This window comes from Sturnira hondurensis, unplaced genomic scaffold (assembly GCF_014824575.4).
Source record: "Sturnira hondurensis isolate 20B ecotype Veracruz unplaced genomic scaffold, ASM1482457v3 Scaffold0011472, whole genome shotgun sequence".
Classification (NCBI taxonomy): Eukaryota; Metazoa; Chordata; class Mammalia; order Chiroptera; family Phyllostomidae; genus Sturnira; species Sturnira hondurensis.
In genome coordinates, this window is record NW_028084103.1 from 893,108 (window position 1) to 913,528 (window position 20,421).

The 20,421-nt window shown below is 40.5% G+C and overlaps 1 protein-coding gene across 1 annotated transcript; it reads right to left on the reverse strand.

The window, feature by feature from the left end:
• Positions 1-665: 665 nt before the first annotated feature.
• Positions 666-2,458, reverse strand: ARMCX2 (armadillo repeat containing X-linked 2). The gene is given in 9 exon segments (XM_037060178.1): positions 666-725; positions 727-780; positions 782-1,000; positions 1,002-1,201; positions 1,204-1,449; positions 1,452-1,770; positions 1,772-2,225; positions 2,227-2,426; positions 2,429-2,458. Coding segments are annotated over 9 exon segments (1,782 nt in total).
• Positions 2,459-20,421: the final 17,963 nt, after the last annotated feature.

The window sequence follows — 20,421 nt, forward strand, 5'->3', positions numbered from 1 at the left end:
ACAGATTCCCCACCTCTGTGCCTTTTTTTTCAATCCATTTTCCTCTTCCCAAATGCCCTTGTTTTCTCACGCTATCCTCTAGGACTCAGTTTACCTGTTCCCTTCCTCAAAGCTTTCTATCAATTTCTGCTTCATTTAACCAGACAGCAGCATATATACTGTTACCAATTCTTTTTTATTTATGGGTCTTATCTGTCCAGTTAGGTTTTAAATTCAAGTATTAGAACAATCTTTGTATTAGTTGAAACATATGAGAACAATTTTTTATCAGTCAAAACATACTTTATTGATGATACAAAAATGAAGTCTTTGGTGGATAGATTCAAGTCAAGACAAATGATAGAAGTGTAGGCTATTGGTAATGGACAAGTTCACTTCAATTCATATAAAGGAACTAGTAAAAATAATTCCATTCAAACAGCATGATTAAAGTCACAAATATATTTTCAATATAAAAGGAGTATTTGGTATTCATAAAGTGGTTTAGCTTAAAGCTGGAGATGTCACAGATAACATCACTCTGGATGAAATATTATTCAAACCTGCCAGCTGAGAGAATCACTTTATAATATGAGCAAGGAGAGAAGCAGTAACTTTCCATTTTTATTGCTTCCAGACTGCAGAACCAAGGAATTTCCTCAAGTCTTTTGAGAACACATAGCCAATTAGAATTTGTCAACTAGTTTTATAACTTTCACTTTCACCAAAAGGTCATGGTGATCTGCTTAAAGCTCGAATTTTCTTAACGCACACTCCAGATGTAGTGCGTAAGTAAAAAAAAGGAACCTTTATTGAATTCTCTGTAGTTGAATACTTCTGCTCTGAGATTGTCATAGATGATCTCAAATAGAGTAAGAGCATTAATAAGAATTTCTGATTCTACATAAGAATTAAAGAGGGAACTAAATGATGATGGCACTTGGGTACTGAGCAGTTTTTTGAACATATCTGGATTTTCATTAAAATTTGCAAGTATTTTCAAAATCTCAACCTTGATTTTTTCCACCTCCTTGAGATAACAAACAAAAAAAGTTTGCGATAGAATTAACAAGCAGGTGTTGGTAGTCATTAGTAACAGTCACATTTGTTAAAAATTTTAGTCCAACTATCTGTATTGCTGAGTTCAGATTTGAGGCCATGATATCATCCATCACTTTATTCATGTATACCTGAAGCCGGCCCTGATTTTCATAATTCTCAGGTTATTCATAGCCATTAAGGCTTTTTCCTTAATGTGGGGATCGGTTTTGTTGATCATGTTTGCAATAACTGGGAGGCCTCCTAACTTACCAATTGTGTATTGGTTGCATGAATAATTGGCATTGTTGCTCAGAGTGAGCAAAGCTACCTGTTGGATAAAAGGATCATCCGATTTCTGAAGCAAAGCAAGTACTTTCCTGAGATCTTGGACACCCAGAATCTCAACAATATCATAAGGAAAGGGTGCATCTGCATGGGAACAGGTCTCCTCCCTCTCCCTCTCTGCTGAGTCTCAGGCTCAGAGTCTGACTCCGATTCTGTGTCCGTCCACCCAGACTCTCCATCTTCAGAATCAGGGACCTCTGCCAGGAAAGTCTGTTCCCCACTAGCAGAGGCTGCAGCAGCTGCTGCAGCCCCATCCTCAGGGCGGAATCCCAGCTGCAACTGTTTTACTTCAACCTTGCTGTTTTTCAAGCTCTTGCCCTTGCCTCCAGTGAGAGACTTGGCTCCACCCTTGGCTCCACCTTTGGGCACAGCTCCATTCGCTGACCTGGCCTTAAGTATAGCCCCCAGTATGAGCCCCAGGAGTTGCTTTCTTGGCAGCTGCTGCTGTTTTAGGGGACCCCAAAGTCCCAGGAACCTCTGAAGCCTTAGAAAGCTCAGGTAATACAGAAGCTTCTGTTGCTCCAGTAGGTGCTGCTGCCTCAGTAGGTGCTGGTGTCCTGGGAGGCACTGCTGGTGCCTTAGGAGCTTCTGTTGTGCCAGGGGCATTTGCCAATTTGAGAGCCGCTGCCACTGTGGGGGCCTCTGGAACCATGAGGGTCTCTGCCTCCCTGGGAGGTGGTACCATTGTCAAAGCCAGTTCTTCCCCAACTGATTCTGCCTGAGGCCAAACCCAGGCCCCTTCTGCTTCCAGGGCCTGACTTCCAGACCCGCTCTGAGCCTCAGCACTGGATGCAGCTTGGGCCACTACCTCAGCTGCAGCTGCATCCAGGGCAGAGGCCTCATCCTGGGCCCTGTCCTCCAGTGTGGACTGGAGTTGGGGAATGAAATTCTGGCCCAAAGTCTATTGTGAATCCAGCCCTTAGTCTGGTTCTATCCCTGGATCCATTCCCAGACAGAGCCCTTGTCTTGGGCTTGGCCAGTCTCTTCTTTGTCTGGTTTCTTCTCCTAGTGTATTTGTAGACAGAGTACCAGGCACTTGCCCCGATGACTATCCCAGCGGCTATACACAGCCAGCATCCTGAACTCAGCTCATGGTGTAGCCGGAATAATTTTCTGATCTGGAGGTGGAGTTCGCTTGTCCAAGCAGGATGTGTGCACTCAGAGCAAGGCACTTCAGCTCAGACTCACAAGTTATGCAGAGGCTGCAAGTCAAGCAGGACATAAGGTAAAGGACAGAAATTTAGTTTAGGGCTCTGGCTCACTTTGTGCCTGACGAGGCCTAGAGAAGAGTTTGGGGACATGACTTTGGTGGGTTGGCTAGTACCTAGACACTTGTGTCCAGGCATGTGTTTGCTGATTCAGGACCCTGGTCATCCATTTTCTACATCTTCATCCTTAGCCTGCCCTGCCCAATGAGGAAACAAATTTCCCAGCACCTAAATAGGTGTTTAGAGGCAATACTGATGTCAGGAAAGCAGGTGGAGAGCAGGAAACTCAGTAGAGATTCCAGATTCTGCTCTGATTCCACCCCCATGACCCCAAGGGTCTCTAGATGGTGCTCATGCACATATCAATCATCTGTGAGCAGGTTGTCTTTTCCCAACAGGCTTGTAGTTGTGCAAGGTCCAAAAGGAAGACAGACTTGTGGAGAGATCACAGAAAGGGTGTTTTGGGGCCTTTGACAGATAGATTCTGCTTCCTTTCTGGTTTGAACCCCTGTGGGCCAAGTTTCTCTTTCACAAACTTCTTCTTTCCATCCCTATCACTTCCAAGTGGCCCAAGATATTGAGATATTTTCTAACCTTTAGCTGAGAAGGTGGATTGATGCTACACCCTCTCCCTGCACTGAAAAGGACAGGCCCAGGGCAAGGATGTCTTGTAAAGAAGATGGAGGAAGAACAACCTCTGGTTCCAGATCTGCTCTGGTTTCTGGCACATTCACACCAGGATTTCCAGACAGTTCTTACCCCCATACTAACCTCAAAGGATTCAGGGCTGTTTCTCCCTTCTTACGTTCAGTTAGAGGTCCATCTTAAGGATAGACTGAAAGATAGAAATACAGACATCCAACGTTGGAACCTGGTGGATGGAACAAACCCAGGACAAGTCCAAATAATTGCCTTTTAGCAGTCACATACCAAAATAACAAATGGTTCTACCTCTCAATTCCTTCAATTCTTCTCACCTCTCCCCTTCCACCCCAATCCCTCACTCCTGCACAGACTTCCCCGTGCTCAAGCTCAGTCTCTCCTTCCTTTTGCCCCGCCCCCTGTCCACCATTTCTCAGGGACAGACAGCCACACCACTTTTGCAAGGAAGCAGGAGGGGGCGGGGCAAGGGTGCAGTGAAAGCTGGATGGGACTAGGTACCAAGGATTACTGCCAAGCAATCTAGTGCCCCCTCTTGTGACAACTTGCCCTTAGTTCCCAACTCCCCAGGCCTAGTATTAACCTGTAGAACTGGAACCCCAATGTCTGCACTTTCAATTTGAGGGTTGTGATTTTCTACTGTTTCTCTGTTATGGGCAACTCTTCCCACATTTCACCTAAATACCCTGTTAACCACCATTTCTCCCACCAGTGGACCCGAACTCTTTTTTCAGGACTGAAAAAAAACACCAAACCATACACCCCCCCAAAAAAAAATGGAGGTGAGGGACCATATGGTCCGGAAGTGTCTGGAAAGTAAAGTAGCCTGGGTGTTAGCATGGCAGTTTAATACCACATTCTTTCCGGGTCCTCCCCCTTTGAAACCCAGAAAGTGCTAAACTTTCCATCTCCCCTACGGAGGCTGGTACCCCCATTTCCCAGCACCTCCAAAAGACAAACAGCCTGCTGGCAAGGAGGGAAAGGTGCGGAGATAGTGGTGAGATGGGGGTAGGTAGCTGCAAAGTGAGGGTTGGAGTGAATCTGCCAGATTGTTTCCAAATTGTGTGACCCTCGGTTACCCTTTTCCAACTTCCCCACTGGCCTTATTGCTCTGCCACGTTTATTTCCCTTCCCTCCTTCTCTCAAAGCAAGACAGCACTTGAGGTGCCATGCCTGAGTGTCAAAAACAACACTGAAACACACTGGCTGAGAAGAAGTAAGCAGATTCTCCGCAAGTATATAGTTTTTCGGTTCCCCCTACCCCTCTTCCCACAGCCCACCAAAATGATATGCGACTGATCCCGGGGATCTGGAAAGCCGGCCAGAACAGGGCGAGGCAGAGGCCCTGGCAGCCTCAGAATCTTGCATCTCGTGACTACCCTTTTTATTCGTGCCAGGCCATGCCCACCCTCACACCCACCTGCCCGGATCTTAGGGAATTTTCTCCTCCTCCTCCTCTTTGCCTGGGCTAAATGCACCGAAATGCTCAGCGAAATAGAGTTGGTACCCAGAGGAGGACGGAGGATGGCTGTCAGAGCTTTAAGTACCTTTGCCCACGTCAGCTTCTGGTCACGTGAGGGCCATATCCCAAGAAAGCTTGGACCCCCAGTTTTCATTCCCACCGAAAGCGCGATCCTCCTCTTTTCACCCACTCCCACCTCACACTACCACATCAGGTCCTGTCACTCATATTGTTTGTCTTTGTACTCCCAGAGGCCAAAAGTATCCCCTTTTCCATGTATTAGAATTTGCCTTTCTCTGGTTACAGAGGAAGGGGATGCATTTTCTTGGGCTATTGACAATTTTTACTTTTTTTTTTGGTTGGGTAATTGTTTCATCCTCTTCTGAGCAACTGGACACTCTCCCCTTGCTCCACCTTCAATACCTGATCACCCAGTACCCATCATTTGCTTTGTAGTTGGGTCTCTGCTCCAGTATAGGTAGAGGGCAGAGTGTCAGAAAGGAGACAAGAGGTGGGAGTGGGGGCTGTATTTCTCCAGCACTCCTCAGTTTTGTTTTTAAAATCATTACCACCTTTTATTATTATAGTAAGAAAATACAAGAGTTCAGTGTGGGAAGCAGCAACAAAAAATGAGTGCTCATATTTTATAAAAAAGATTTCACACTAATATTGGAAGGCACCATTAATTCTGATTCATTTTTACCACATAGAAAATGAATTCTATTGACTGCATAAGAAATCATTTTCAAAACACACTGAGGTATTTAAACAGATAAAAAGGGAATTCTTCTTAACAAGATAAGCATGTTTCTATGTGATCTATAAATTGTTCCTTGGAGAGATATTCACTTGTCTGACACTATTTATTTTAGACAAATAATATACTGCTTTTTCTCTTTCTGGGACAACTTTTAAGTTGGACAAATAAATGACCCTGTCTTGTTCTGTTAGGGAGGCACATTTATTTAATGTTCCCAACACATTGCTGACTGCTTTATGAGCGTCCTGTAATCTGATGGGTGTAACCATGACACCTTTGAAACTCCTATTCTTGGATTAAGTTCCAGTTTTGTGATTCAGTTCTGAGCAAAAGAAGCTGTCAGGCCAAGTTGTCAAGGATGCAAACAATGCATAGATGGTCAAACCTCCCTGTCCAGTCAAGGGGGCAAGGAAATGTGCTTCCCCTCTATCTACTCCCATCTCCCAGAGCCTCTCAGTAGCTGCAGTCAGGCATCTGACTGTTGCTCACTCCAAAGGCAAAACGTCACTGTAGGAGACCATTCTGCGTGGCATGAGCCCATTTCCCAGTGGAAAGCAAGGTCTGATACATAGGACCCACACCCACAGATAGGTTCTCCCATAGGGAATCAGGCCTACATTGTACCTAGACTGCTATGAGACTTGCTTTTGCTAAAACTCCCTCACCCTGAATTGAGGCAGAAAACATTTACTGCAGAGTAACTTCCTAAAATCTATGCTAAACTTTCCAAGGATGAGTGTAACCGGTTCAACCACTTTTCCCTTTTCATTTGCAAATATCCTTCTTCTGTGATGTGATTAGCAGCAGCATCTCCTTTGTTTTCTGTAAAAGGTAACCACCTAAAGTGAACCCATGAGTAAATGAGGACCATCATGTAATATACCAGAAAAGAAATAAAGGCCTGTCCAGGCAATGGCTGAGGCTTTTCTTCCTCTTGAGAGAAAAGCCATGTCATCCCTTTTCCCCCACAGGACTCATTAGTCCACGTGAATTTCTTGTGCCTCATCCACAATGTGTTGGACCCCATGAGCCAAGGTCTGCATCATGTCACCTTTCCACAGGTGACCAACTTGAGTAAATGCCTGTGGCTTCTTCCCTCTCTCTGTCTGCTAAATGCCCACAGAGGTAACTCAGGGATGCATATAAGGGATTGCTTATCCCAACTATGCCTGCAGCTGTGAGTTCCTATGAAGCCTGGAGAAGTAATTGCTGGCAGAAGCACCCAAGTCTGCCTGCTCTGCCCTCATTCGCTGTTTAGGAATTAACATTGCTCTTAACAATGTTTGACACTGCTTGACACTGTTTGGTGCTAATACCTGGCCTGAAAAGGCCAGTCCCCTCTCACATCTGGCCTCCTCACTGCAGACAGCCCATGCCCACTTTGGTGCCTCCTCAGCCAAATATGTACCATGCCCCACAGGACTCCACACTGGCCACACTGATTAACCTAGAGTAGGTGTTATTTATTTTTTTAAGATTTTATTTCTTTATTTTTAGGGAGAGAGGAAGGGAAGGAGAAAGAGGGAGAGAAACATCAATGTCTGGTTGCCTCTCGCACACCCCCTACTGGGGACCTGGCCTGAGACCCAGGCCCTGACTGGGAATTGAACTGGCAACCCTTTGGTTCGCAGGTCTGTGCTCAATCCTTTGAGCCACACCAGCCAAGGTTAGAGTAGGTGTTCTTAACTGGTCACCACTATAGTGTACTTGAAATTCTATGCAAGTTTTTGTTTGTGAATGTATGTGTGGTTAATCATATTTCATTTCAAAAAATAGAAGTCATTGACTTCATCAGTTTCTCAAGGGGTCTGTGACAACTCCCCCAGATAGTGAGAACCAATACAATGGCCTAGAAAGTCTGTTACATGTAATGGATTAGAAGCCTCTTTTTTTCTGGTAACAACAGTAATATATATTACTGGTTAAAATATTCAAAACAATAAGGAAATATATGAGGTAATATCTTTTCCAGACCCAGACACTACTAACAATTTCTAACTTTCTTTATATAAACATATTAGTAAGTGCATTTGTGCTTATTAGTCGAGTTCCAAATTGAGTAACAATAAACAAATAATAGGTATTTGAAATTTGTATTTCAATTTGCAAAAAAAAAAAATAGAGGAACATTGACATCTTAACATTGGCACTTCCCCTTCATGAATAAGGCACATCTTCACTTTGCTCAGTGTTAATCAAATTTCATATGTTTCTTGTGGTAAGTAAATTCTATAACTTGTTAGGTTTTTCCTAGGTATTTAGTAGTCTTTGTTGCTGAGATGCTATTCCTTTCTCCAATTGCAGCTTCTGTTAGGTACTTTTCTGTTTAAGGAAAAAGTTAACTTATTTACTTTATATCTGCCAATTTTGTGATCTATCTTACTAATTCCAATAATTTTCAGGTGATATCTTTGGTTTGTGAAGTATGTATACATAATCATCTACAAATGATGATTTTTCATTTCTTTCTTTACAATATTTATACTTTCTTCCCTTTTATGCATGTGCTACACTGACCAGAATCTCCAGAACTATGTTGAGTAATGGTGGTGCTTGAGCACCTCCTTATCTTGTTCTTGAAGGAAGTTGGAATGCCTCTTTTGTTTCATCATTTAGTGTAAATTTTGCTATTCTGATATAGTCTCTCCTTGTTTTGGGGAGCAATTTCACTTGTAATTACCAGTCTTTCAAAAGAAAAAAAAGCAATATAAATAAATAATGTCAGTGAGTGGAGGCACATCCTAAATCCTGTGGTCTTGTTTGGTACCAAGGAGTGAGAAATATGGCAGGTTAGAACAATCTCTCTGTTCTTCATCAGATTAAAGGTCTTTTAATATCTAATTTAATTTAACAAAGAATGATTCATTAAATTGTATTTATATAATTCTTCATTGCATAAATGAAGTTTCCTACTTTTCATATTATACTATTAGTTCTTTTTAAATTTAGAAATGGGTAAAGTTTATTAATGCTTTGATTGTAAGGTTTCTTGTCTCCTTCAGTTTGCTGTTGTAGTGAAGAATATAGATAGACAAGCTACCCTGTCACTTTTTTATCCCTATAGTCTATTTTTAAAATTATTTATTTATTTATTTTTAGAGAGAGAGAGTAAGGGAAGGAGAAAGAAAAGGAGAGAAACATCAATGTGTAGTTGCCTCTCATGCATCCCCCACTGGGGACCTGGCCCACAACCCAGACATGTGCTCTGACTGGGAATCAAACCGGAAACCTTTTGGTTTGGAGGCCTGTGCTCAATCCTGAGCTACACCAGCCAGGACCCTATAGTCTATTCTCAACACATCCTTCCTGAGGAATTTAAACTCCTCACTGTCTTCTCGTGATGTTTAAAGTAAATGCAAATTTTCTTACTACAATTGGCAAGGCCTTACTCTCTACAACTTTGTTACGTCTCTGCTTCATCTTTTACTGCTTATCCTCTACCTCAGCCATCCTGGCCTCATTGCTGTTCGTGGAACATACTGGACCCCTTGCCTTCACAGAACATTTGTATTCACATGTACCCTTGCTTGGAATATTCTTTCCCCACATTTCATTATATTTAGTTTCCTTACTGACTTTAGATCTTTACGCAAAAGGTCATCTTTTCAGTGATTCCTTTCCTGGTTACTGTATCTAAAAGCTCAACCCATCTTGACTTTTCATATCTTCTTCTGCCTTCTTTTCCTTTTAGTATGTATCACTAGCAATATACTATATATTTTATCTTCTTTTTCTTTGGCTCTCTCACTGCAATATAAAGACCAAGAGATTAGAGATTTAGGTTTGTTTTATTCACTGTTGTAACCACAGCAGTGGGAACAATGCACTGCATGTAGTAGGTAGTCAGTAAAGGTGTTGAATAAATGAATGAATGGTTTTCATTCAACACTGAACTACTCTCTTTTTTTATTTATTTATCTTTAGAGAGGAAAGGAAGGAGAGAAGGAGAGAAACATCAATGTATGGTTGCCTCTCGTAAGTCCTCTGTTGAGAACTGGCCTGCAACCCAGGCATGTGTCCTAACTGGGAATCGAACCGCGATCCTGTGGTTCGCAGGCCCGTGCTCAATCCACTGAGCTACACCAGCCAGGGCCTGAACTACTCTCTTGCATTCCAGAATTAAAGCCTAGTTGGTTGTGCCATATTATCTGGTTTTTAAACCTTCAGGCAAGTAATTATTTAGATCAGGGTGTTTCTTGTGACAAGGTATAGATTAAGACTGCTTTGAGTAGCATGTGACAAGGTATAGATTAAGATTGCTTTCAGTAGCATGTGTAAAACACTTTATGCAGTGACAATGATTGTTTGTGATATATGCCTGTTTAAACTTTTATTACATTTATTAAGGTAACTGGTTAATAACTACATAAATTTCAGGTGTACATCTTTATAATACCTTATATGCATACTTTATCATGTACTCACCACCTGAAATCTAGTCTCCTTCCATCATCATGTGCTTGATCTCCTTTACCCTCTCTTTCCCCCCACTACTGTCTCTAGTAACTACCATTCTGTTGTCTATATCTATGAGTCTTTTGTTGTTCACTTCATGCTTTTTGTTTTGGCATAATATTCTCAAGTTTTATCCATATTGTCACAAATAGCAATACTTAATCTATCTATGGCTGGGTAGTATTTCACTTTATATATGTACCACATTATTTTTATCTAGTTGTCCTTCAACAGACACATGTTTCCATGTCTTGGATAGTGTTGGTAATGTTGCATAGGGGTACATATATCTTCACAAATAAATGTTTTCAATTTTGGAGAGTAGATACCTAGAAGAGGAATTGGTGGATCATATGGTATCTCTACTTTTAATTTTTGAGGAACTTCCATACTATTTTTCATATTGGCTCTACCAATTTACATTCTTACCACCAGTGTACATAAGTTCCTTTTCTTCCACATCCCACCCTACACTTGTTTTTTGTCTTATTGATAATATATGGTATTGGCAGAAAAACAGACCAATGGAATAGGACTGAGAGCCCAGAAATAAGCCCACACATTGATGGACAACTAATTTTAAGCAAAGGAGCCAAAAACATACAAAGCAAAAAGAAAAGTTTTTTTCAAAACATTAACTTTGGAAAACTGGAAAGGTGCCCATGATAAAGAAAAGAAGAAAAGAGAAGAGAAAAGAAAGAAACTAGGTTGTTGTCTGATACCATACACAAAAGTTAACTCAAAATGGATTAAAGTCTTAAATATAACGCCTGAAACAATAAAATTCACAGAAAAATATTGGGCACTAAACTTATGGACTTTGGTCTCAGTGGGGTTTTTTGGAACTTAACCATATGGCAAGGGAAGTAAAACAATAAACAAATGGGACTACAACAAGCTTCTGCACAGCAAAAGAAACTAACAAAATAAAAAGGCAACCAACCTCATGGGACAAGATACTTACAAGTGACACCTCTTATAAGAGGATGATATCCAAAATGTGTAAATAACTCACACAACCCAACAATAAAATAATAGATACTTTTCCAAGGAAGACACACAGATGGACAACAGATATATGAAAAGATGCTCAGCATCATTAGTTGTAAGGGAAATGCCAATTGAAAACACAATGAGGTACCACCTCACACCTGTTAGAATGGGTATGTGACTTTAAAAAAGGTGAATCTTTTAAAAATATTTTATTTATTTATTTTTAGAGAAAGGGGAAGGGAAGGAGAAAAAGAGGGAGAGAAACATCAATGTGTGGTTGCCTTTTTGCATGCCCCCTACTGGGGACTTAGCCTGCAACCCAGCCATGTGCCCTGACTGGGAATCAGATTGGCAACCCTTTTGTTCACAGGCCTTCTCTCAACCTGCTGAGCTACACCAGCCAGGGCTGAATGTGTGATTTTTTTTTAAAATTTGCTAAATGAAAATAATCCTATCATATTTTCTGATAAGAAAAGTAATGCATATTTGTGTAAAAAGGAAGCAGAATAGTGATAACAAGAAAATAACAAAAGCCATTTTTCTACTTTTTGCTTCCTTTCCTGACGCCCTTTTTCCATCCCTATCTCCAGGTATTTATCAAGAGTGCAAAGGAAAACTCCAGTGATTACAAAGAAAAGAAGGTGGAAGGAAGAAAGAAAAGAATGGAACAATTTTCCCCAGTGTAGGTAGCAGTAGAATTTGCCAGTAGGTCAGGAGAAGATACTGCCCCTTTCAGGAGTTAGGGAAAGATAACAGCATTCATTGGCTGTGCAAAGACTGAAACACGTGACAGTGATTTTCCATGGTAGGGAAATGGGGAGGAAGAGAATGGGTCACCCTCTGCTATGCTAATAAGGGGAGAGGAAAATTAGGACCCTAACTCACCAGTGACTTGGCCTCACGTGACCAGGAGTCTATCTATGTGCTGAAGCCTTGGTTCAGATATAGTTCCCCACTAAGGTAACCAGCTCCTTATTCCTTGGTAGTAGCCTGATTGGGCATGGAAGGAGGAAGAGGGCCAGGAGAAAACCTGCCCCGATTCTTGTAGGTTTAATGTAAGCGTATGTGTTCAATGGAGATTCCTGGAGTGAGGGTGGAGAGTAGCAGCACAATTTTTGAATTTGGAGGCACTTTTCTGTTTCCCCACAAAGACACCAAATCCAGCCTCCTTTTTTTCATGCTTTATAAAGGCAGGGAAGTGCCAGCAGCAAAATGAGAAATGGTAGGCAGAGGTGACTTATATTAACAATGGATTTGGAGTTTGGGAGCAACAAAATTGGGAAAGTCCTGTCACAAATTTTTTCCAAGGCAAGGAAATACTGAGTTGGTTTGACTGAGAAAGGGAAAGTGGTAATCACAGATAGAGATGGAACATAAATTAATACATGTGTGTCTTAAGTGGTATTCTCTAGAAATAGATCTTGAGATGGGGATGCTTGTGAAAGTGGGTTTTGGAGAGACTGTTTTCAGATGAAACCTGTATAGAGGTAAAGAGAGCAGCACAGGACAAGGGCTGAAACTAGGCACAGATGTACTTTGGATGAAATGTAGCCTCAGCCTGAGCCCAGGGCAGCTCTACAGAGTTGATCCACTTGGAAAAAAAGGAGCCAGGCTTTTATATCCACTGACTGAAAGCCAGGATGTGTAGGTGAGGAGGCAAGGAGTTTTAGCTTCCAGCTATCCTCTGACAAGGGTGTAACTATGAATCTTCACCAGCCAATGCTCAAAGCAAGTAGGGGATATATGTACTAGCCCAGTAAATGAACTCTAGACAGAGCATCAATACTGTCTACTACCTTTACTATAAATAGCCAATCTACATTCTTTCAATGAAAATATACTTCCTGTCATTGCTTCTCCAGCCAGGTCTTAACTTCAGCATTATGAGCTGAGATGCAGTCTATCAGGAAATGCCAGCTTTTCCATAAACAAAACAAAAAGAAGACAGTGCTTATTCTTCTCTAATCTAGAATTTGTCTCAGACAGTCTCCTTCAGAAGCTAATTTTTTCTCTTCAATATGACAAAGAGTCAAATATCCTCCAATGTATAAATTTGGAAGAGGATTGTGTGGCAAACAGTTTAAATCCACAGAAAAATGGGTCCTACTGTAATGAGATTAGAAGCTGTTATAAAGCTTTAAGAACATTTAGACACAGAATGTGGGTCTCTGGTCCATTTAAAACAGGTTTTGGCAGGTATTAAGTAGACTGCCATATAATGCTCTTACAAATTATTTGAAACTAGCAGGGAAGTTGCTAAAAGGATGCCAGGAGTTGTTCACTTGGACAATCTAAGGTGACCCAAGAAGAGATGGGAAGGTGTCAGGATAATGGGACCTTGTTAGCTTGAGAAATGGACAGCCCATTAATCTAACATCCGTGTATTGGCCCAGGGCTCTGAGGGATACAAGTTGCCTTGGAGGAATCTATTTATTTATTTATTTAAAACTTTAAAATATATATATTTTTTTAAAGATTTTATTTATTTATTTATCTTTAGAGGGGAAGGAGAGAGGGAGAGAAACATCAATGTATGGTTGCCTTTCATGCGTCCCCTGCTGGTAGTTAGCCTGCAAGGAACCAGCCTGCAACCCAGGCATGTGCCCTGACTGGGACTCAAACCGCGATCCTCTGGTTCGCAGGCCCGCGCTCAATCCACTGAGCTACACCAGCCAGGGCTAAAACTTTTAAATATATTTTTATTGATTATGCTATTACAGTTGTCCCATTTCCTGCCCGACACATCCCCTACCACCCACATTCTCCCTCCCTTAGTTCATGTCAGTGGGTCATACATATAAATTATTTGGCTTCTACATTTCCTATACTATTCTTAACTTCCCACTGTCTATTATCTACTTACCATTTATACTACTCATTCCCTGTACCTTTTCCCCATTTCCTTCTCTCATTCTCCACTGATAACCTGCCATGTGATCTCCATTTCTGTGATTCTGTTCCTGTACTGGTTGTTTGCTTAGTTTTTGTTCTTTTTAGGTTCGGTTGATAATAGTTGTGAATTTGTTATCATTTTACTGTTTATATTTCTTATCCTCTTTTTCTTAGATAAGCTCCTTTAACATTTCATATAATCAGGGTTGGGTGGTGATGAACTCCTTTAACTTAATCTTATCTGGGAAGAACTTTATCTGCCCTTCTTTTCTAAATGATAGCTTTGTTGGATAGAGTCGTCTTGGATGTAAGTCCTTCCCTTTCACAACTTTGAATATTTCTTTCCAGCCCTTTCTTGCCTGTAAGGTTTCTTTCAAGAAATCAGCTGTTAGTTTTATGGGAACTACTTTGTAGGTAACCGTCTCCTTTTCTCTTTCTGCTTTTAAGATTCTCTCCCTATCTTTAATCTTGAGGAATGTAATTATGACGTGCTTTTGTGTGTGTTTCCTTGAGTCCAAATTCTTTGGGACTCTGGGCTTCCTGGACTTCCTGGAAATCTATTTCCTTCACCAGATTTGGGAAGCTCTCCTTCATTATGTTTTCAAATGATTCTCCAATTTCTCGTTCTTCCTCTTCTTCTTCTGGCATCCATATGATTCAGATGTTGGAATGTTTAAAGTTACCCTGGAGGATCCTAAGCCTCTCCTCATTTTCTTGAATTCTTGTTTATTCACTCTGTTCTGGTTGAATATTTATTTCTTCCTTCTGGCCCAAACTGTTGATTTGAGTCCCGGTTTCCTTCCCATCAATGTTCGTTCCCTGTACATTTTTTTTAATTTCACTTGTCATAGCCTTCACTTTTCTCTCTACTTTGCAACATACTCAACCAATTCTGTGAGCATCCTGATTACCTGTGTTTTGAACAGTGCATTTGATAGGTTGGCTAATTCTTGATTGCTTAGTTACATTTTTTTCTGGAGCTTTGATCTGTTCTTTCATTTAGGCCAATTTTTTTGTCTTGGTATTTGCCAATTTTTTTGCCTTAGGTATTTGCCAGGGTGGGGCAACCCACTTAGCTGCTTGTAGCACTGTATGTGGGGGAGGGGTCTGAGAGGGAACAATGCTGCTCGTTCAGCTCTCAGCTAGATTTCAGTCACTTCCGCAGCTACCCAGAAGCAAATTGGGCCCTTCTTGAGCAGATTCCTGGGTGGGTAGTTTTGTGTATGTTCTAGGACCCTGTGGGTCTCTCCAAAGAACTATCCTGCGAGGCTGGAATTTCCTCCACTGCCTCAATCTCCACAGGTTTTTTCAGTCAGAGGTTTTAAGGCTTTATTTCCCCACACTGGAACTCTAGGTTGCTTGGTCTGTCTTGCTACCCAGTTGTTACCCCCAGTTTACCTGCACACAAATGTGGGACCTCCTACTTCACCAGCCGCTGCCTTGCCAGCCCAGTCTTCCAGCTGCTGCCTTTTGGTGAGTCCTCTCCACCTGGCTGCTCATCTCCACCCCTCTACTGGTCTTCATTAATGCTTCTTCTTTAACTCCTTGGTTATCAGACTTCCATACAGTTCAATTTTCTGTCAGTTATGGCTGCTTTTTCTTTTTAAATTTGTTGTTGTCCTTCTTTTGGTTGTATGAGAAGGCATTGTGTGTCTACCCGTCTCCATTTAGGCCAGAAGTCACCTTGGAGGAATTTAAATTTTAAGCCCCCATCTTGCTAAAATGGCAGAAAAATCAGCCCTGTTTATATTTGTGGCCCCCTTAGTCCTCAAGTGTAAAATTACATGATCTGCTGAGATACACATTGTTCCATATTGCAAACTCATCTCATGCTGGATAGCTCTGATGTTTCTGATCTATACTAGAGAAACAGAAATCTTTGTCAAAGCTGGGGTTTCTGAGTATCTCTCAAGGCTGTTCTGTCTTAGACTTGCTACATCTTTAAGACACTTTTGGAGTGAAGTACGGGTATCTCCTTGTTTGGGATCCCCTAATTTTTTCATCTTCACTAACACTTTCGCAGAAGAGAGGAATGATTTTTGATTAAAAAGAAATTCCTGTCGCTTTAAACCACAAGTTATCTTGCTCAACTTGACAGATGAGGTCAGGAGAGGGTAAACAAATTAACCAAGTCTCTATAGGTGATGATGAGTCATCATATAAGTATTTTCTCATTTTATTTATTTTTTTAAGATTTTACTTATTTATCTTTAGAGGGGAGGGGAAGGAGAGAGGGAGAGAAATATCAATGTATGGTTGCCTATCATGTGTCCCCTGCTGGGAACTGGCCTGCAACCCAGGCATGTGCCCTGACTGGGAATCGAACTGCGATCATCTGGTTCCCAGGTCCACGCTCAATCCACTGAGCTACACCAGCCAGGGCAGTTTTTTCCTCATTTTAAAAATATACCTAGTTAGCTCTGTCTGGTATAGCTCAGTGGATTGAGGGAAGACCTGTGAACCAAAGGTTTGATGATTCAATTCCCAGTCAGGGCACATGCCTGGGTTGTACACCAACTCCCCTCTAGGGGACATGTGAGAGGCAACCACACATTGATGTTTCTCTCCCTCTCTTTCTCTCTCTTTCTCTCTCTCTCTCTAAAAATAAACAAAAAATTTTAAATACATATAGTTAAAATAATTAAATATTTAGAAATTGTACTCAAGTTAGACTGTTCTCCTCTCTCCAACCACTTTCATTTTAAATGAACATATACCTTTCTAAAAAAATTTTAAAGATACTATAAAGAAAATCCTAGAGGACCTCAAAAATGATATTGACAGCAACACAATTATAGTAGGGGATTTTAACACCCCACTGTCAAAAATGGACAGATCTTCCAAACAAAATATCAACAAAGATATTGCAGCATTAAATGACACTCTAGATGAAATGGACCTCATTGATATATATAGAGCCCTTCACCCTAAAGAAGCTAAATACACATTCTTTTCAAATGGACACGGAATATTTTCCAAGATAGATCACATGATAGGACACAAAACGAGAGTCAACAAATTTAGGAAAATAGAAATCATACCAAACATTCCCTTTGGTTTTTCATATTTAAATGTTTTAATTGATTTCTGTATTTTCTCTGATCACAAGGGACTGAAATTGGAAACTAACCCCACAGGAAAAAACCAAAAACACACAAAATAATGGAGATTGAATGGTATGCTATTAAACAACGAATGGGTCAAGATAAAAATCAGGGAAGAAATAAAAAAGTTTCTGGAAACAAATGAAAATGAACTCACCACAACCCAAAACTTATGGGACAGGGCCAAGGCAGTCCTGAGAGGGAAGTTCATAGGAATACAGGCTTACCTAAAGAAAATAGAAACATTTCAAACAAACAACCTAACTCGATGCCTCCAAGAACATGAGGAACAACAACAGAGACAGCCCAGAGCAAGTAGAAGGAAGTAAATAACCAAGATCAGAGCAGAATTAAATGACATAGAGACTATAAGCACAATTCTAAAGATCAAGGAATCCAGGAGTCGGTTTTTTGAAAAGATAAACAAAATAGACAAACCTTTAAGTAGGCTCATCAAGAAAAAAAGAGAGAGGACCCAAATAAACACAATCAGAAATGAAAGAGGAGAGATTACAACTGATACCACAGAAATAGAAGAGATTGTAAGGAATTACTATGCAGAGCTGTATGCCAAGAAATTTGAAAACCTAGGTGAAATGGACACATTTCTAGAAAAATATAGTCTTCCAAAACTCAATGAAAAAGAAGCAGAAAACCTGAACAGCTCAATAACAGCAGCGGGAATTGAAGAAGTAATCAAAAAACTCCCATCACACAAAAGCCCTGGACCAGATGGTTTCACAGGAGGATTCTACAAAGCTTTTAAGGAAGAACTAACCTCGATACTTCATAGACTATTTCAAAAAATCCAAAAGGAGGGAAAACTCCCCAACTCTTTTTATGAAGCCAGCATCATCCTAATTCCAAAACCAGACAGAGACACAACAAAGAAAGAAAACTTCAGGCCAATATCGCTGATGAAAATAAATGCTAAAATCCTCAATAAAATATTGGCAAATCGCATCCAACAATACGTCAAAAAGATCATACACCATGACCAAGTGGGATTCATCCCAGGGATGCAAGGATGGTTCAATATTCGTAAATCAGTAAATGTAATACACCACATAAACAAAAGCAAAGACAAAAACCACATGATCATATCAATAGATGCGGAAAAAGCTTTTGATAAGGTACAACACCCATTTATGATAAAGGTACTCAGCAAAGTGGGAATAGAGGGAGCATTCCTCAATATAATAAAGGCCATATATGAAAAACCTACAGCCAACATCATACTCAATGGACAAAAACTAAAAGCTTTTCCACTAAGATCGGGAACAAGACAAGGTTGTCCACTTTCACCACTTCTATTCAATATAGTATTGGAAGTTCTAGCCACAGCAATCAGACAAGAAAAGGAAATAAAAGGCATCCAAATTGGAAAGGAGGAAACAAAACTGTCATTGTTTGCAGATGACATGATAGTGTACATGGAAAATCCTATAGACTCTACCAAAAAACTGCTCGAACTAATAAATGAATTTGGCAAAACAGCGGGTTACAAAGTCAATATCCAGAAATCAAAGGCATTTTTGTATACTAACAATGAAACAGCAGAAGCAGAAATCAAGAAAAAAATCCCATTCGATATAGCAAAAAGAAAAATAAAATATCTGGGAATAAACCTAACCAAGGAGGTTAAAGACTTGTATGCAGAAAATTACACAACACTGAAGACAGAAATCAAGGAAGACACAAACAAATGGAAACATATACCGTGTTCATGGATTGGAAGAATTAACATCATCAAAATGTCCATACTACCCAAAGCAATTTACAGATTCAATGCAATACCTATTAAAGTACCAATGGCATATTTCACAGACATAGAACAAACACTTCAAAAATTTATATGGAACCATAAAAGACCCCGAATAGCAGCTGCAATGTTAAGAAAGAAGAACAAAGTAGGAGGGATCACAATACCTGATATCAAACTGTATTACAAGGCCACTGTAATCAAAACAGCCTGGTACTGGCATAAAAACAGGCACATAGACCAATGGAACAGAACAGAGAGCCCAGAAATAAACCCAACTCTCTACAGTCAATTAATATTCGACAAAGGGGGCAATAACATAAAATGGAGTAAAGATAGCCTCTTCAACAAATGGTGTTGGGAGAACTGGACAGCTACATGCAAAAAAATGAAACTCGAGCACCAACTTACATCATACACCAAAATAAATTCAAGGTGGATAAAAGACTTAAATATAAGCCGTGACACCATTAAAGTCCTAGAGGAGAACATTGGCAGGAAAATCTCAGATATTTCACGCAGCAACATTTTTACTGATATGTCCCCTAGAGCAAGGACTATAAAGGAAAGAATAAACAAATGGGATCTCATCAAAATAAAAAGCTTCTGCGCAGCTAAAGAAAACAGCATTAAAATAAAAAGACAACCAACTGTATGGGAAAACATATTTGCCAATGATACCTCAGACAAAGGTTTAATCTCCAAAATATACAAAGAACTCACACGACTTCACTCTAAGAAGACAACTAACCCAATTAAAAAATGGGGAAAGGACTTGAACAGACACTTCTGCAAGGAGGACATACAGAGGATCCAGAGACACATGAAAAGATGCTCAATATCACTAGCTATCAGAGAGATGCAAATTAAAACCACAATGAGATACCACTTTACACCAGTCAGAATGGCTATCATAAACAAAGAAACAAACAACAAGTGCTGGAGAGGTTGTGGGGAAAAGGGGACCCTAGTTCACTGTTGGTGGGATTGCAGACTGGTACAACCACTATGGAAAACAGTATGGAATTTTCTAAGAAAACTAAAAATGAACGTGCCTTTTGACCCAGCAATTCCACTCTTAGGAGTATATCCTAAGAACCCTGAAACACCAATCCAAAAGAACCTATGCACCCCGATGTTCATAGCAGCACAATTTACGATAGCCAAGAGTTGGAAGCAACCTAGATGCCCATCGGTAAATGACTGGATCAAAAAACTATGGTACATTTACACAATGGAATTCTATGCTGCAGAAAGGAAGAAGGAACTACTACCCTTTGCAACATCATGGATGGAACTGGGAAGCCTTATGCTGAGTGAAATAAGCCAGGCAGTGAAAGACAAATACCATATGATATCACCTTTAACAGGAATGTAAACAACAAAACAAACAACCAAGCAAAATGTAACCAAAAACACTGAAATACAGAACGTGCTGACAGGGTCCAGAGGGTAGAGGGGAGAGAAGCACAGAGTAAAAGGGGATGGACTCACATGAATAAGTATGAAGGACACATGGACAATAACTAAGATGTGGGGCAGAGATGGGAAGGGAGTGGGGAGCACTGGGGGGGTTCAGGGCTGGGAATACAAGAAAGAAAACTGTACTTGAACAAAAGTTAAATAAATAAAAAAAAAGAAAAGAAGGCTTGGAAAAGTGGAAAAAATATTTTAAAGATATTATTTATTTATTTTTAGAGACGGGGGAAGGAGAGATAAAGAGACGGAGAGAAACATCAGTGTGTGGTTGCCTCTCATGC